The sequence below is a fragment of the Sus scrofa genome, chromosome 7 (assembly GCF_054392235.1).
Source record: "Sus scrofa isolate SSC_HxYL_T2T_F1_AM1 chromosome 7, Sscrofa_HxYL_maternal_Yorkshire_Landrace_v2.0, whole genome shotgun sequence".
NCBI classification, from domain to species: Eukaryota; Metazoa; Chordata; class Mammalia; order Artiodactyla; family Suidae; genus Sus; species Sus scrofa.
Window position 1 is genome coordinate 135,555,243 of NC_139389.1, and position 16,935 is coordinate 135,572,177.

General features: G+C 53.4%; 1 protein-coding gene across 8 annotated transcripts in view; it reads left to right on the top strand.

The window, feature by feature from the left end:
- The window catches only part of TDRD9 (tudor domain containing 9), an 84,979-nt gene that overhangs the window by 19,418 nt on the left and 48,626 nt on the right, over positions 1-16,935 (top strand). For 5 of the 8 annotated variants that reach the window (XR_014811452.1, XM_003128749.5, XM_084970286.1 and 2 more), the window contains exons 3-8: positions 2,349-2,446; positions 4,233-4,454; positions 5,503-5,625; positions 9,189-9,269; positions 11,366-11,530; positions 12,147-12,250. Coding sequence is in view for 4 of the 8 variants with exons in the window: in XM_003128749.5 (XP_003128797.5) it covers positions 2,349-2,446; positions 4,233-4,454; positions 5,503-5,625; positions 9,189-9,269; positions 11,366-11,530; positions 12,147-12,250 (793 nt within the window). In the remaining 4 variants the exon portion in view is untranslated. Of the gene's footprint in view, positions 1-2,348; positions 2,447-4,232; positions 4,455-5,502; positions 5,626-9,188; positions 9,270-11,365; positions 11,531-12,146; positions 14,163-16,935 lie in introns of all 8 variants that reach the window. The other 3 variants (XM_084970283.1, XM_084970287.1, XM_084970285.1) reach the window with 2 other exon arrangements.

Sequence of the window (16,935 nt, forward strand, 5' to 3'; positions counted from 1 at the left end):
CCGCAGGCATCTTGGTCTTGCTCTTCGGAGCAGCGGGCGGCCGGTCGGGGCTCCGGGCTTGTCCGGGGTGCGTGTGGGGGAGGCTGGGAGCGTCCTGTGCTCGGGTCTGTGTTTGGAGAAGAGCACTTGGGACTGCACCAGAGGGGGCAGGCGGGCCTGAGCAGGGGACTTAGGGTTGCTCTCGTCCAGGCGGACTTGGCGATGAACTGGGGTGACAGCAGTGGAGATGGGGGGCCGGATGGGCCCTGGAGACCTGGATACGGATGAGGGTGAGGAGAAGGCGCCTCGGGAAGCCGAGGAGATGCTCCCTGGTTTGCAGAGGAGGCGGGGCTGTGCCCAGCTGCTTCTGCCCTTTTACGTTGAAACCGTGAGATCGCGCTGGTTCCTTTTTTTCCAGGGCCGCACGCCACGGCATGTGGAGTTTCTCAGGCCAGGGGTCCCATTGGAGCTGCAGCTGCCGGCCTCCACCGCAGCCCCAGCAACGCCACGTCCTTACCCCACTGAGCGAGGCCAGGGGTCAAACCCGAAACCTTGTGGTTCCTAGGTGGATTTGTTTCTGCTGCGCCACGACGGGAACTCGCACTGGTACCGCTAATTCCAGTCCAGCACCACAGGTTTCAACATGAAAATTTTGTCATAGCCAGTTACATTTTGATTAAAAATACATATTTTTTTGCTTTTGGTATAATGCAGATATCGTTTGCTTTTGATATAATACAGTATCACTTACATACTGTTTTAAAAAATTATTTCCAAGTGGGAATCCGGAAGGGTTCTAACTAATGTAATTCACAGACATTCACTGTGCCTTCTTGGGAGTGTTCTTCGTTTGTAAGAAGTAGTTGTGATTCTTTTCCCAAACACAGTTTATATCCAGTTTGCTAAATTACTACTCTTCCTCTTCATTTCAGAGGGTGTTTCTTTTTCTTTTTCTTTTCCTTGCAAAAACCCTGGGCTCACCGGAGGGCCGGTGGAAACAGCGGTTGTTTCTTTGTTCCAAACTGATAAGCAGTTGTTAGTACTGAACATTCCTTGAAGTGTCTCCTCTCTTTCCTAAAGAATTAGTGCCGAGAAGTTCCCGTTGTGGCTCTGTGTAATGAGGACACGGGTTCGATCCCTGGCCTCGCCCAGTGGGTTAAGGATCCCGCATGGCCGTGAGCTTTGGTGTAGGTCGCAGATTCGTCTTGGCTCTGGCGTGGCTGTGGCTGTGGTGCAGGCTGGCGGCTGCAGCTCTGATTAGACCCGTAGCCTGGGAACTTCCATATGCTACATGTGCAGCCCTAAAAAAAAATCCATTACATACTGTTTGGAACCCCAAACTGCTAAATGTTTTGGGTTCGATTTACATTTGGTTGATGTTGGAATAGTGGGTGGCTTAGTAAGGAGAAACTAGCAATTTTCATGGTTTCCAGTTTTTTTCAGTTCATGTAAAATATTTCAGTCTTAATATAATCACCCGGGATAGAGAGAGAGCAGGAACAAATGTGAGCTGACGTACTTCTCCTGTCACTTTGGATTACTCTTCGCCGCGTGGTCTGTTGATTTGCCTTAAACGACCCATTTTCTTTTCTTGGAGGCCTCACCCCAGACCGTGTCCGGGTCCCTACCTTTGATTTGGTCGCTCTGCACGGATGAAAGGGCTGCACCGCCGCGAGCAGCTCTTTGGCTTCCTGGCCTCCCTCCGGCCGTGGACGTGGAGGCAGGACTCTGTCTGTGCCGGGTCGGCCTCAGCCGGTGACCTAGAAACGTCGCGCTGGGTTTCGCGGGAAGCAGAGGAGGGGCTCTGGTTTAGACAGCGAGGCCGGGACTTGGGGGGTGTGTGTCTCGTGGCATTTGTGCCCCCAGGGCATCAAGGCGTGTGAGGCGCAGCGAGGTTGTCAGAGGAACGGCCGCTTAGCAGCAGCCCCGTGGCCGCGGCTCCGAGTCCCCGACCCACCCGAGGTGGCGCTGCTCGCCGCCCCCCTGCCTCCCCGGTCTCGCCCCTTGCTGTGCTCCCCGCCAGGCAGGGTCGCCGCCTCGGCCCCGGGCCTGCGTGTGTTTCCCCTGCTGTCGCGTTTGCAGAGGGCCGGAGCGTCTCTGAGGCAGGGCTGTTCACGCCTGGAGCTTGACGCAGACTCGGTGGGAAGGTGCTGCGGGTAGTTGTGGTGAGTGGTCGGGCCTTGTTAGCCGAGGTGCTTCTGGAAACGGGGAGACCAGGAGGAGCAGGTCTGCTGGGGAAACGGGGCAGCGCCAGCAACTACCTGCGCAGCACCCGCTGTGGGTGCACGTTCGATGGAGCAGGGGGCGCTTTGCCTTGTCTGTTTCAGCTGAGAAATAGCGTTGTCTGTCTGTCTTTTGTCTGAATCCAGGTCCAAGGCTGCCTTTAGCGAAATTAAGCAACGTGATATGCCTCCCAGAGACAACGTATAAATACCCTGACTTGCCTATAAATCGATGTAAGGAAGAGGTAAAATTCTTCTTGTCCTCGTGTGTTTCTGTCATTTGCGTAAATGCCCGCAGCGCAGCACTTGGCTTACAGGCCGAGCGAGAGGAGATGCCGGGCAGGCGCCCGGGCCGTGGTTTCGCGGCACAGCCGTGTCGACGGCCTTCCTCGCCACTGAGCTTCATTCCCCAGCCTCCCTCCTAACACGAGCTCACCACCTGACATGTAGTCATTGGCCTGGGAAGGAGGTGCGTCAACACCTGCTCAGCCTCAGGAGCCCTTGCTTCTCGGAGGGCTCACCCCCCGCCCCCGTCCTCTGTGTGGTCCACTGCCCCCCCAGTCCTCTGTGTGGTGTCCCCCCCCCCAGCCCTCTGTGTGGTCCACTTCCCCCCCCCAGTCCTCTGTGTGGAGCCCCCCCCCAGCCCTCTGTGTGGTCCACTGCCCCCCTCAGTCCTCTGTGTGGAGCCCCCCCCCAGCCCTCTGTGTGGTCCACTTCCCCCCCCCAGTCCTCTGTGTGGTGTCCCCCCCCCAGCCCTCTGTGTGGTCCACTGCCCCCCTCAGTCCTCTGTGTGGTGTCCCCCCCCAGCCCTCTGTGTGGTCCACTTCCCCCCCCCCAGGCCTCTCTATGGTCCATTGGGCTTTCTTTACACCGTTGCTGGCTTTTCTGCCTCGTGATTGGTCAGTCACTGATGCATCATTTTATGCGCAAATGTCCAGCCAGCCATAGCAGCAGGATGATTATGTTTTTAATTAGTTAATGTTATGATTAAAATTAAGTGTATTGAAACCTTTATTTACTAGTGGAAGGAGTGGTTATAGATAAAACTAAACTAAATGTTCTGAATTTAACTTGTATTTTGCTTTAGATTAAATCATACAACTTTTGTAGAGCAGCTATGCTTATTTTTAAAAGGCCAGTGTTCAAATTAATTTGTATTTCCTGTCCATAGCAATTGCTAGGGTGAAGAGCTTAAGTAAATTTAGGGTGGAGGTGGGGAGCGGTGGGGAGGGTTGGAATGGAGTTTTCTTTTTTTTTTTTTTTTTTTTTTTTTTGTCTTTTGTCTTTTGTTGTTGTTGTTGCTATTTCCTGGGCCGCTCCCCCGGCATATGGAGGTTCCCAGGCTAGGGGTTGAATCGGAGCTGTAGCCACCGGCCTACGCCAGAGCCACAGCAACGCGGGATCCGAGCCGCGTCTGCGACCTACACCACAGCCCACGGCAACGCCGGATCCTTAACCCACTGAGCAAGGGCAGGGACCGAACCCGCAACCTCATGGTTCCCAGTCGGATTCCTTAACCACCGCGCCACGGCGGGACCTCCGGAATGGAGTTTTCAGAGTGCTCGGTAGAGCCTACGGTGCAGCAGTGGAAGCTGTTTAAGAATGCGTCTGAAGACTGTCACAGAGACGCTTAAAGCCACTCGAGGGTGGTCGTAGCTGGGTTTTCATGGTTCTCGGTAGAATTTCACAGAGGCCCATTACGCGATTTTCAAACGATAGCAGTTTAGACTTCGCTAGAGCTATAGAGATTCATTTTCTGGTTTTCCTAGTCATAGATGAAGCGTTTGAGGCCTAGGGAGCAGGGAGCTTGGCCTGGCTCTCCGGAGCCGCTCATGACCCTTCCCAGCGCTCCGGTCGGTTTCAAACACGGCGGCCCCAGTAGCCGTCTTGCTCTCGCGTGGGATGTTCAGATAATTAACTTTTAAGGATGAAAAGAGAATTCTGAAAATCATCCGAGACAGAGCTTTTGGTTCATACATTGTGTCATTGTTAAATTCGTGGCAATTTTGATTTTTTTTTTTTTAATTCTAGGTCATTTCTTTGATAGAGAGTAACTCTGTGGTGATTATACACGGGGCCACGGGGAGCGGCAAGAGCACGCAGCTCCCGCAGTACATCCTGGACCGTTCCGTCCAGCGCTCGACCTACTGCAACATTGTGGTCACCCAGCCCCGGAAGATCGGGGCCAGCAGCATCGCCAGGTGGATCAGCAAAGAGCGCGCCTGGACCCTGGGTGGCTTGGTGGGCTATCAGGTGAGACGGAGACAGAGAACCGTCTCGCTCCAGGTTAACCTTTCCCTTCATGTAAGTGGATGATGAGAGGCGATTATTTTCTGCTGGAAGTTAAAATGAAATCACGTGCTTATGGAGTAGAACTATGGCATCATTTTAAGAAGAGTGAGGAGTTCCCTTCGTGGCGCAGTGGTTGACGAATCTGACTAGGATCCATGAGGTTTCACGTTTGATCTCTGGCCTTGCTCAGTGGGTTAAGGATCCGGCTTTGCCGTGAGCTGTGGTATAGGTCGCAGGCGTGGCTCGGATCCTGCATTGCTGTGGCCCTGGTGATAGGCCGGTGGCTACAGCTCTGATTCGACCCCTAGCCCGGGAACCTCCACATGCCACAGGTGAGGCCGTAGAAAAGGCAAAAAGACCAAAAAAAAAAAAAAAAAAGAGTGAAACTCTCATCAATTTCCTGAAAATAACTTTTTCTCTCTGCTGAATAAAAAAGAAATGAGATTTCACAGATTCATGGTTTCTATAATTTTATCTTTTAATTGTATCTTTTTATGTAAAAGATGTCTTCGTACACAGATGTCTTAACCTAAAAATGGCCTGGGCAGTGCGAATAGGTAAGTCAGGCTCCCCATCACTAAAACAAGAAGATGATGAAGAGTCGAGAATTTCAGTTTTAATTTGAGCCTTATATGTTGTGTGACGTACAATAATTTTGGGGGAGGGAGGTTTTTGGGGCTGCACCCATGGCATAAGGAGGTTCCCAGGCTAGAAGTTCAAGCCTACGCCAGCCTACGCCACAGCCACAGCAACTCGGGATCCGAGCCGCGTCTGCGTCCGCGTCTGTAACCTACATTGGATCCCTGAGCTGCTGAGCCAGACCAGGGATTGAACCTGTGTCCTCACGGATCCTAGTCGGATTCGTTTATCTGGCGCCCCGACGGGATTCTGCAGTAATTTTTTATTCCCTTTCTCACCTCCGTTATGAAACAACAGAGCCCTTTTGGGGTCGTTAAATGTATCCATTTAAACCTAAAATTTTTCTTCTTTTTTCTTTTCCCAATTTTAGGTAGGATTGGAGAAAATAGCAACAGAAGACACCAAGTTAATTTATATGACAACTGGAGTCCTGCTTCAGAAAATAGTTAGTGCCAAGAGTTTGATGGAATTCACGCACATCTTCATTGATGAAGTAAGCACTCTGCGGCCTGTTCTTCTGCCCGTGCTTGTTTCCTTCTTCCTGCCTGCCTGCCTGCCTTTGGCTTTTTAGGGCCGCACTCGCGGCACGTGGAGGTTCCCAGGCTAGGAGTCGAATCAGAGCTACAGCTGCTGGCCTACCCCACAGCCACCGCCACGTCAGATCCGAGCTGCATCTGCGGCCTGCTCCACAGCTCACGGCAACGCCAGATCCTTAACCCACTGAGTGAGGCCAGGGGTCAAATCCGCATCCTTATGGGTGCTAGTGGGGTTTGTTACTGCTGAGCCACGACGGGAACTACTTTTCTTTCCTCTTCATTTTTAAGGTTTTATTGACGTGCTGTTGATGCTCATCTTTTTGTTTTACGAGAGGACTCAGTGCAGGTGACCTGTACAGGGTCACAGAGTACTTCGAGTCTGTATCTGCTGCTGGTTCTACTTGCGAATGTTGAGTTTCTGTGTTTATCCTTCGCTCTTCTTTCCAAAGCGCGGGTGGGGAGGTTGAGGACTGTGAAAAGGTTTCTTGTTTAGAGCAGAGGTTGGTAGACTCCAGCTCTGGTTTTTGTAAATAAAGTTTCATTGGCACGTGGTTTTGCTCCTGGTTTACCATGGCTGCTGTGCCGCCACAGGAGAGAGAGGTCCCCGGGCAGGGACCCTCTGCTCTGTGAGCTTGGAACTGTTTGCTCTCCAGCCTTTTACAGGGAGAGCCCCCTGCAGTTTAGAGAGTGAGCCACATCGGGCAGGTGGAAGAACTTTGGTTGTCCGTAGGGACTTTCAGTCCCCGACATACGCTTTGCATCTAGGAAAACAGCAATCATGTCTTTTAAGGAAGTGAATAAATAGATAGTATCGAGCTATTCATTTTTCTAAAAAACCTCTAAAAAGTATTGTGAACCTCATCTTTGTGCCAGTCTCAGCTTTCCAGACTGTTTCAGTTAACAGTGGCGTGTTTAACATGGGCGTGGGGAGCAGACTCGTGGTTGCCAGGGCGGGGAGGGGGGAGTGGGATGGGTGGGGGGAGCTTGGGGTTAACGGAGGCAAACCATTGCCTTTGGACTGGACAAGCAATGAGGGCCTGCTGTGTAGCCCTGGGAACTATATCTAGTCACTTACGATGGTGCGTGATAACGGGAGAAAAAAGAACGTATACATGTACACGTAACTGGGTCACCTTGCTGTGCAGTAGAAAATTGACAGAACATTGTAAACCAGCTATAATGAAAAAAAACTAAAATCATTATATGAAGAAAAGAAAAAGAGTGGAGTGTCTAAGAGTTCCCGTTGTGGCTCAGCAGGAACGAGTCTGACTAGCGTCTGGTGTCCATGAGGACGTGGGTTCAATTCCTGGCCTTGCTCAGTGGGTTGAGGATCTGGTGCTGCCGTGGCTGTGGTGTAGGGCGTCAGCTGCAGCTTTGATTTGACTCCTAGCCTGGGAACATCCATATGCACCGGGTGGGGCCCTAAGGAAAAAAAAAAAAAGAATGGAGTATTTAGTTGATTGTGTTTCCTGGAGCAGCCCCATGGCACATGGAGTTCCCAGGCCAGGGATCAGGCTGTAGCCGCAGTTGCAGCATCACTGGATCCCTTAACCCACTGTGCTGAGCCAGGGATTGACCCTCTGTCCTGGTGCTGCAGAGACACTGCAGATCCTGTTGGGCCACAGCGGGAACTCCTGATTTTATCTGTATTTTAAACAGGAGGCTTTTGAGGCGGGCATGTTAAATTCAGATTTCCCAGGAAACTTTGGAAATGCCTCTCCCCCAAACTTGTGGGTTTTAAACCTCATCAGTAATTATGCTTTGAGAAGCTTTGCTTACTTCTTGAGGCATTGGAACTTTCATCCGCAAGTGAATAGGATTCCCGGGAGGCTCTGAGAGGGGCTGGAGTACCTGAGCGAGGCTGGACTGGAGCCACTTGCAGCTGTTTAGGGACGGTGTCGCCACCCCCGATGTGTGCCGTCATCAGTGGGATCCCGAAGCACACACCCGGACAGGAGTCGTCGGTAAACAGCCCGCAGCGGGAGTGGGGAGAGTGGGAGCTGAGCCAAGCCGAGCACTACGGCCGGGGGGGCAGCATCAAGGAGCACTCGAACTGTGTCCTGAAGGCGAAAACTGCCGAGTAACGAGTAACGTGCGTGACTTTAGGGCAGGAGGTGGGATTGGAGCCGGCAGGAAGGAAGTGTGCTTAAGTGAGGATTGGTTGGGGTCCGAAGTGGTTGCATTGTCCCCGGCAGAGACCTTGAGACCATAGGGTCACGGCTGGCAGCGGCTGGCAGATTTTGTTGTGAAAATTCAGCATCTCAGGGAAACCACAGCCACGGCACCCCCTGGCTCCATCCTGGGTGCCTGAGCCGTGGTCACGGCGTTTTGATTTCTGAATGCATTCTCTTCTTTGGCGGTTAAAGCAGGTGCCCAGTGCCTTTGACGGATGGCTAAAGAACAAGGCTGTCCTAATTAGCATGAAGTTCAGGCCGCCCCTCTGTAAGCCAGATAGATACCTCTTGGGGTCTGTGTAATTACGTGTGATGGAGCAAGGCCAGTGGCAGGGGGAGGGGTGGGGGGGTCCTGGGGCAGGAGAGGGGGAGCCGAGGGTGTCAAGTCAGAGCTCCGAGAGGCCCTGGTGGGGTGTGGGGCTCACCAGGGGCCCGCACTGACCGCAGCCTTTTGTCATCTCTCACCTGGGAGGCCGGGTGCTGGGTGGAGGCACCTCTGGAGTTCGGTGGTAGAATGAGAGGCTTTGAGGGCGTCTGTTAGGATTTCGTGCACATTAAATGCTCTCGAGCTCCTGGTTGTGTCTCCTCTTTTCTCGGTCCCTCCTCCCTACCCTGCTGGCGGGAAGGAGGGGAGAGTGGGACCTGGTGGCCTTGGCTAGAGAACAACCTCGAGCCTTTCGCCCGAGGAGGAGAGAGCTCCCTGCTTCAGACGCAGTACAGCATCCCTCCCTCGGGCAGAGAGATGCCCCAGAGGGGACTCGGACCCTCTTCCTGTGCCCGGGGAGCCCGAGGGTAGAAAAGGAGGCGCACAGCACTTAGCCCTTGGCCTCGGCGGGTTCTGGGGGCCGTGGTGCCCAGAGGCCTCAGGGAAGTACTGGGGAGCCCGGCAGCCCTGTGTCCCCAGGGCCCGCCCACATGAGCTTCGGCCCTGCCCACCCTGGCGCACATCCCACTGCCCCGCACAGCCTCCGCCCTGCACGCCCTGGCTGCCTAGTGGTTAAATAAGACCTTTTGGAGGCGTAGGTCATCACAGTGACCTGGGGGCATTATTGGCGTTGAGTGGGCAGGGCTGAGAATTCTGCCCATCGCTCTGCCCAAAGGCCCGCAGGGCCCGAAGGGAAAAGCCGTCGGGGACAGTGACCCTGCCTCTCTGGCGTGCGGGCCACTGCTCGCTGCTTCCTCTTAACCAGGGGTGATGCCACCTTCCTGAGGACCTGCGATTGGCAGGGGCTTAGTCCCCAGGCCCTGGGTGCCCCACTAGAAGGCCCTTTCCCTCCGTTCCCTCAGCCGTGACGTGTGCCTTGCTCGATGTCGCATGGGGGGGCGCCCCTGGTTCTGTTTTGTAGGTACACGAGCGAACCGAAGAAATGGATTTCCTGTTGTTGGTCGTCCGCAAACTTTTAAGAACAAATTCACGTTTTGTGAAGGTAAAGTTGATGTCATGAGCAACTGAAATATTTGGGGTTAAAGTTTGTTACCTAGTTTTGATTTTCTTTCATTTTATTTTTGTCTTTTTAGGGTCGCACCTGGGGCATATGGAAGTTCCCAGGCTAGGGGTCGAATCAGAGCTGCAGCCACCGGCCTCCGCCACAGCCACAGCCACTCCAGATCCGAGCCGCGTCTGCGACCTACACCATAGCTCACGGCAACGCCGGACCCTTAACCCACTGAACAAGGCCAGGGACTGAACCCGCAACCTCCTGGTTCCTAGTCGGGTTCATTTCCGCTGCACCACGACGGGAACTCCCTGATTCTCTTTATTTTAATAGAAGCAGTTGAAAGCAGTGCCTCTTAAAATTTGGCTTGTGTAGTCCCCCAGGTCTTGATAGGAAGCTGGCTAGAGGGCACTCTCTCAGGATCTGACTCTGGGGTGCGTTTTGGTTATTATGTTGCATTAAATCATAGAATATTCTCCCAGCTGCAGAAAATGCTCTAGCCATAGTTGACGCTGGTGAGATCCTGGGTGCCAGGCACTGCTTTTGGCTGAGTGAGTGCCGTAATTGTGCGGGGTCTCTGTTTTAAAAGCGGCGCTGGGCCGCACTGCAGATGAGAGTGCGACTTGCACTGTCCTTAGAGGAGACTCAGCCGAGAGTCCCTCGGGGTAAATGTCATCTCCACGTTATTTGAACACAGAGGATAAAGAGGTGAAGCAGGCCGAAAGCAGGACGAGGTTTATAATGACTGTGCCATCCGGACCTAGGACATGCCAGCCGTGCTGTGGGCGTCTTGCGGAAGCGGCTGTATGAGGGGCGGCACCCGTGCTTGTGCAAAGGGCTGTGAAGGGCAGCCCTCCACACCACAGGGTGTTTTGTGTCTTTGTTCATTTAGGGGGACCCCCCCCACTTCCCGAGGGGCTCTCAGCCTGAGCGCGCTCTCCGTCTCACCTGGTGGGCGCTAGGTCAGTGGAGCCAAAATTTGCAGTAGGTTGTCTTAGTGCTGGGGGTGACGGTAAAGTGGGAGAATTGGTCTGTTTCGTTCCTTTTTTTCACGGCATATGGAGGTTCCCAGGCTAGGGGTCAAATCGGAGCCTGGAGGAGAGGCTGCGAGCCCCCAGGGGGGCACGCGGGGAGCTGGTGGCAGCGCAGGACTGGCATGGCTTTGGGGAGCCCAGCTTGGACCTTATGTTCACAGGCCACCTCAGTGGATCAGAAGCCCTGCAGTTCCCTGGCCTCACGGTTCTTGGAAGCTGGTTCAGAGCCCATCCCCTGTGGTGGCTGTGCCCCTGGGGGCCACTGCTCGGAGCCTTCCTCCAACCGTAGGCCTCTCATCTCGGGGAGTGCTGCCCTTTCGTCTCCCCAGAAACTGTACCAGTAAGGCCTGTGTAAAGTTCTTGCTCCTCTGCCCAGACGGACCCATCAGAGGTGTGGGAGGCGGTCTGCGGCCTGCAGGCAGCCATGTTTACCTCCTGCTTAGCGTTGTGGAGGCTGGCGCGTGGGGCAAGTCCTGATAACGCTGCCACCTTCTCCTGGGCACATCCCTGGGCTGTGGCTGCTGCTGGCACTGTGGCAGCGTTTCCTGGGGATGTCGCCCCATGTTTGCTTTTCGGCAAAACTGCAGCCACAGTGAGTCCTCGTGCCTCCACTGCCCCTTGGTCTGGCCTGGTGGCCCTGGGCTGCTGCCGTGCCGATGGGGGCTTCTCCAGGTTCTCGGCCTAGGGTCAGGGCTTGCTGGGTCCTCGTTGCAGTTTTCAGTTCCCCATTTCTCTGGAACACGTCACCTGGTAACTGATTCTGTCTTAAATTCGTTTTCTGACACGAAGGGTCCTTTTAGTGGAATGGTTGTAATTTAGCTTTATTGGAGAAGTAGTTTCTCACTTGATAAAGGAGTGAAGAGAAATTGTAAAATGGGCACCTCTGAGCAGTCTTTAAGCTGTCAACATTCGTATCACACCAGAGAGACCTCAAAGCATTCAGGGAAAGCTTTGAGAATTGTTAAACCAGAAGACACGCCTGGCCTTGGAAAGGTGCCAGTGGCGTGACTGTCCCCATTGTCGGCTCCGGTGATGGCCTCTCCCACGCCGCAGGTGGTCCTGATGTCGGCCACCATCAGCTGCAAGGAGTTCGCGGACTACTTCGCTGTTCCCGTTCAGAACGAGCTGAACCCGGCCTGCGTCTACGAAGTGGAGGGCGAGCCGTACGCGGTGGAGGAGTGCTACCTCGATGACCTGGAGCACCTGCACCGCGGCCGGGTACGTGGCAAGGCCTCGCTTCCCGCCAGGGAGGCCAGGGAGCGCCCTCCGGGGGGACCAGGTCTGCGCTCCTTGGCTCCGTCGGCTTTGTTTTAACACACAACGAAACGCAGTCTGGTGACACCCTCGCCACCACAGCGGAAAACTCTTGGTAGCTACGACAGGACCTGGTTCTAGTTTTACTGCCCGTTGGCAGACGCCGACGGGCTTGCCTTTCCTCGGCTGGCATCTTCAGGGCCCCTTCCGGCCCGCCGCCCGTTGCAGTCCTGGCGCTCTCTGAGGGCGAGGCCGACGGCGGGGAGCAGCCCTGGCTCTGGGATCAGAAACCCGTTCCGGTTCCATAGACAATTGGAGCGACTTTCTGTCTGTCTGCAAGACGGGTTTCCTGCCAGACGCCTCCCTGCTGGGCGTGGGCTCAGACGCATCCCCTGCTTCAGGGACGGGGTCCGGGCTGAGCTGGCGTGTGCTCTGTGCGTGGGGCCTGGCGCTCAGCTGCAGATGATGTTTGATTCGGGGTATTTGTCAGGGCGAGATGCTAGAGAGCCGCCCGGCCACCTGCAGAGCCCTCGTCGTGATGCTGCTGTGCTGCTCTAGCTTGTCCTGTTTCTCCTTTTAGCTTTCACCTCATCTCCTGGAGGAGCCGGCGATACCTAAGGAAATATATGAAGTTGCTGTGTCCCTGATTCAGTTGTTTGATGACTTGGATATGAAAGAGAGTGGGTAAGAGATGCTCCACTTGGCCGCGTCCTTTAGTATATGTGGGATTAAAAACTCATTTGTGGAGTTCCCATCGTGGCTCAGCGGTAACGAACGTTGAGGCTGCGGGTTTGATCCCTGGCCTCGCTCAGTGGGTTAAGGATCTGGCATTGCCATGAGCTGTGGTGTAGGTCGCAGACGTGGCTCAGCTCTGGTGTGGCTGTGGCTGTGGTGTAGGCCGGCAGCTACAGCTCCAATTTGACCCCTAGCCTAGGAACTTCCATATGCCGCAGGCGCAGCCCTAAAATGCAAAAGAAAAAACTTAATTGTTTTGAAGCTTTTTAGTGTTTTTATAATACTAAGATACTACTGTAGATACTTTTTCAATAGTCGTTGTATGTATTTTAAAATAAAGTCAGTATCTTGAAAATGGTACCTATAGTTTTAGGCCTGAGTTTTTTTATTTTTAATTTTTATTGAAGTATATAGTTGGTTTACAATGCTGTGTTAGTTTCTGCTGTGTAGGAAAGTGATTCATATCTATCTCTATGTGTATTTATTTTTTTCGTGTGCTTTTCTAGTGTGGCTCATTGCAGGGTATTGACTAGTTCCCTGTGCTGTACAGTAAGGCCTTGTGTGTCCATCCTGTGTGTACTAGTTTGCATCTGCTGACCCCAGACTCTTGTCCATCCCACGCCCAGTCGTCCCCCTCCCCCGGCAACCGCAAGTCTGTTGGTGACGTCCGTGAGTCTGTTTCTGTTTGTAAGCAGGTTCATCTGTGTTATGTCTTAGGTTCCACGCATAAGTGACATCATACGCTGCTGTCTTTCTCTGTCTGACCTGAGCACCAGCATGTCTCAGTCCATCCCTGCTCCTGCGGGGGGCGTCGTGGTGGTGGTTTTAGGGGGAGTCGTCGTCCGCAGTGTAGATGTAGCACATCTTCTTAATCCATTAGGACGGACGGCTTTGGAAAAGCAGAAACCGCAGCCCCAAGGTAGAGTAGTTTTTCCAGGGGCTCGGAGGGCCTGTCGCTCGCAGTCCTGAGGGGACCTTAAAGGACCGTGTTAGGAGACGCGGCCGAAAGCCTCGACTTTGCCTCTGCGCCCATTTGTTGTAAAGATAAGTGCCCCATCCGAGTTTGTTCCTGTAGCTGCCTCCTCGAAACCTGGAGCCCATTTTCCCTTAGGATCCAGTTTGGGGGGTCAGCGGTGGGCAGAGTGTGAGATGTTCAGAAGGTTGTCCTGCGTTGAGAACTCGGCTCTTCTGACTTTGCTCCAGCTCGTGCCCACTGTTAACATACGGGAGCAACACGCCGCACGCAGGGGCCTCCTCCTGCGAGCGGCCAGCACTCAGGGCCTGGGCAGGCCGTTCTCCTGCAGCCCCAGCCACACGCAGACACCCGGCCTCTCCTCCTTCAGGCCCTGGTGGTGTCATGTCACCGTGCACAGAGCAGAAATTACTCGCTGTCTTGCGCTCCTTCTGGGAGCCCCTGAGAATGACGTGGCTGTGTCCTGCGTCTTCAGGACAGAGTTCCTGCCGGATGTTTCCCGTGTGTGTGTGTTCTGAGTGCTGGATGTTTCCCATGGGTGTGGGTGGGTGTGTGTGGGTGTGTGTTCTGAGTGCCGGATCTTTCCCCTGTGTGTGTGTGCGCGCGCGCTGAGTCCCCCTTGTTCCAGGGATGGGTCGGGATGTGCTAGTTGGGAAAACCCAGTTTACATGCAGATGTGTGCTATTTTAGCTCTGTTTTTAAGCTCCTACATTTTTCAGTTTAAATACGTTTTTTCCTTTTTTGGCTGTTTCCACAACGTGGAAGTTCCCGAGTCACGGACTGAACCTCTGCCACAGCAGCAGCTGCTGCGGTGACAACGTGAGAGACTTAACCTGCTGTGCCATGAGGGACTCCTGAACAACTTGAGATATAACCTACCTACACTGAGTACGCTTGTTTTTATTGTGCTTTCAGTCCTTTCATGCTATTTTCCTGTGTCCTCTGGCTTCTCTTACTGTGATGAGAGGTTTCCTTTTGGCTCGCCTGTTCCTTGTTGCCCTGGTCAACTTTCAGCCCCATTCCTTGTCCGCCGTCTGCGGTTTGACTGCTGTGGGTTGGTGTGGATTTCGTTTCCTGCTATTGCTCGAGATCCTGTGGTCTTAGGGCGTCTGAGGGTTGGTGTCTCTGGCGCTCGTTCTCTTCATCTAATAGCGCCACTGATGAGCTCATCTGAGTCGCCTGATATCTTAGGCATGTTGGCGTTGATTTCATCACGGGTTCTCATTCTCGGAGGTTATTCTATAAAGCGGAGGTTTTTTTTTTTGTTTTGTTTTGGTTTTTTTTCTTTTTTTCTGGCCTTGCTTGTGGAATGCAGAAGTTCCTGGGCCAGGGACTAAAAGACCCAAGCCACAGCTGTGGCAACGCCAGACCCTCAGCCGCTGTGTCCAGGGGGCTTTCTTTCTTCCCTTTGAAATAGGCTTTATTCTTTTATTTTTTGGCTTTTCAGGGCCTCACCCATGGCATATGGAAGTCCCCAGGCTAGGGGTCAAATCGGAGCTGCAGCCTACACCACAGCCACAGCAACGTGGGATCTGAGCCGCGTTTGCCGCCTACACCACAGCTCACGGCAACACCAGATCCTTAACCCACTGAGCGAGGCCAGGGACTGAACCTGCAACCTCACGGTTCCTAGTTGGATTCCTAACCGCTGAGCTACAACAGGAACTCCGAGATGGAAATTTTTTGATAAAAGAGCCTTTAAACATTTTTTATTAATAATGTCAAGTTTGATGGAATTGTTACAAAGTACCGTTTGTATTATTTTTGCTTCAAGGAACGTGTGGGTCTTGGGTAATCTAACGTAGGGTCCCTTGTTATGGATCTTCTACGTGCCCTTGAAATGACCCTTTTCTGTGATCCAAGTGAACATTTGTCGCGTGGTCGGAAGTCGCACACCGTCCACTGCGGTGTTAGGTCTTGTTTCCCGACCCGTTGAGTGGTCTTGGGATGAGGACGGAGTGTGGGTCTCCTGTTACCGGTGTGTTTCTGCCTCTCCTGCCTGGTGTGGCTCCTGCTGCGGGAGCGCTGCCCGGGCTCCTGGCGTAGCTCCTCGGGCCGTCTGCCTCCCGCTGTGCCCCCTTTGCCTTGCTCCACGCTGTGGGGTCTGTGTGCTCCTTGGTCGTCTGTCCAGGGGGCGACCCCGTGTCCTTTGGTTCGTCTTCGCCTCTAAAGCCTCTGCCATCCCTTGGGTCCCCTCCTTTCCCAAATTGCTTAGGGCGTACGTGTGTCGGCTGCCTGGAGCACAGAGACGTGGCTCCTTGGCTCTTTTTTTTTTTTTTTTGGGTCTTTTTGCCATTTCTTTGGGCCACTCCCTCAGCATATGGAGGTTCCCAGGCTAGGGGTCGAATCAGAGCCATAGCCGCTGGCCTACACCACAGCCAGAGCAACGCGGGATCCGAGCCGCGTCGGCGACCTACACCACAGCTCACGGCAACACCGGATCCTTAACCCACTGAGCAAGGCCGGGGATCGAACCCGAACCCGCAACCTCATGATTCCCATTCGGATTCGAGAACCACTGAGCCACGGTGGGAACTCCTCCTTGGCTCTTCTTTGATTGGGTTGTTTGTCCTTTTGTTCCTGAGGTGTAAGAGTTTGTCACATGTTGTAGCGATGAACCCCTCCTCAGAGAGATTTGCAGGCACTCCCCCACTTCCGCAGATTCTTTTTCACTTTCTGGATGATGTCTGAGTTGCCGTTTTTTCTTTGTTGCTCACGCTTTTGCTGTCATAGCTAGGAGTCCATTGCCAGATGCAAACTCATGAAGATTTACCGGTGTTTTCTTCTGAGAGTTGTATAGTTTTGGCTTTTTCGTCTAAGTCTTGGACCCATTTTGAGTTGACAGTTGTACCGTGCGAGTTGAGGGTCCACCTGCACGCTTGAGCGTGTGTGCGATCCCGCTGTCCCTGCAGGGTTGGTTGGAAGACTTCCTTTTCTGTCGCGCAGGGTGGCGTCTTGGCCAGTATCAGTTGGCCGTACTTCTGGACTCAGTTCTCTCCTCTCGTGTGTGTCTGCCCTTCTTCCGGTGCCACGCTGTCTTGACTACTGTTGCTTTGAAGAGATTTTGAAGTTGGGACTGTCAGTCGTCTCGACTTCATTCTTTCGGGGCTTGTCTTGATTGTGCTGAGTCCCTGCAGTTTCCTGTGAAAGGTAGAATCAGCTAGGCGGTTTCTACCAGGAGGCCAGCGAGGCTGCTGCAAACGGACTGTGCCGAGTCTGAGCACGTGGACCGCGCTGTCATCCTGACAGCCTGGAGTGCTCCGACATGGGATGTTCTTGTTTCCTTAGATTTTCTTTACTTTTTTGTCAACAATGATTAGGAGTAATTTTTTCAATTGTTCTTAGTTTTCAGAATGAAAGTTTTACATTTATTAAATTTATTCCGTATTTTATTCTTTTTATGCTATTGAGAATGTTTCATTTTCTGATCGTGCATTGCGAGTACAAAGAAAATAACAGTTGATTTTCTTTTTTAGGGCCCCACCCTCGGCATGTGGAGGTTCCCAGGCTAGCAGTCCAAGTGGAGTTGCAGCTGCCAGTCCACACCACAGCCACTGCAAGGCCAGATCCGAGCTGCATCTTCAACCTACTACACAGCTCACGGCAACACCGGATCCTTAACCCACTGAGCAAGGGCAGGGACCGAACCCGCAACCTCATG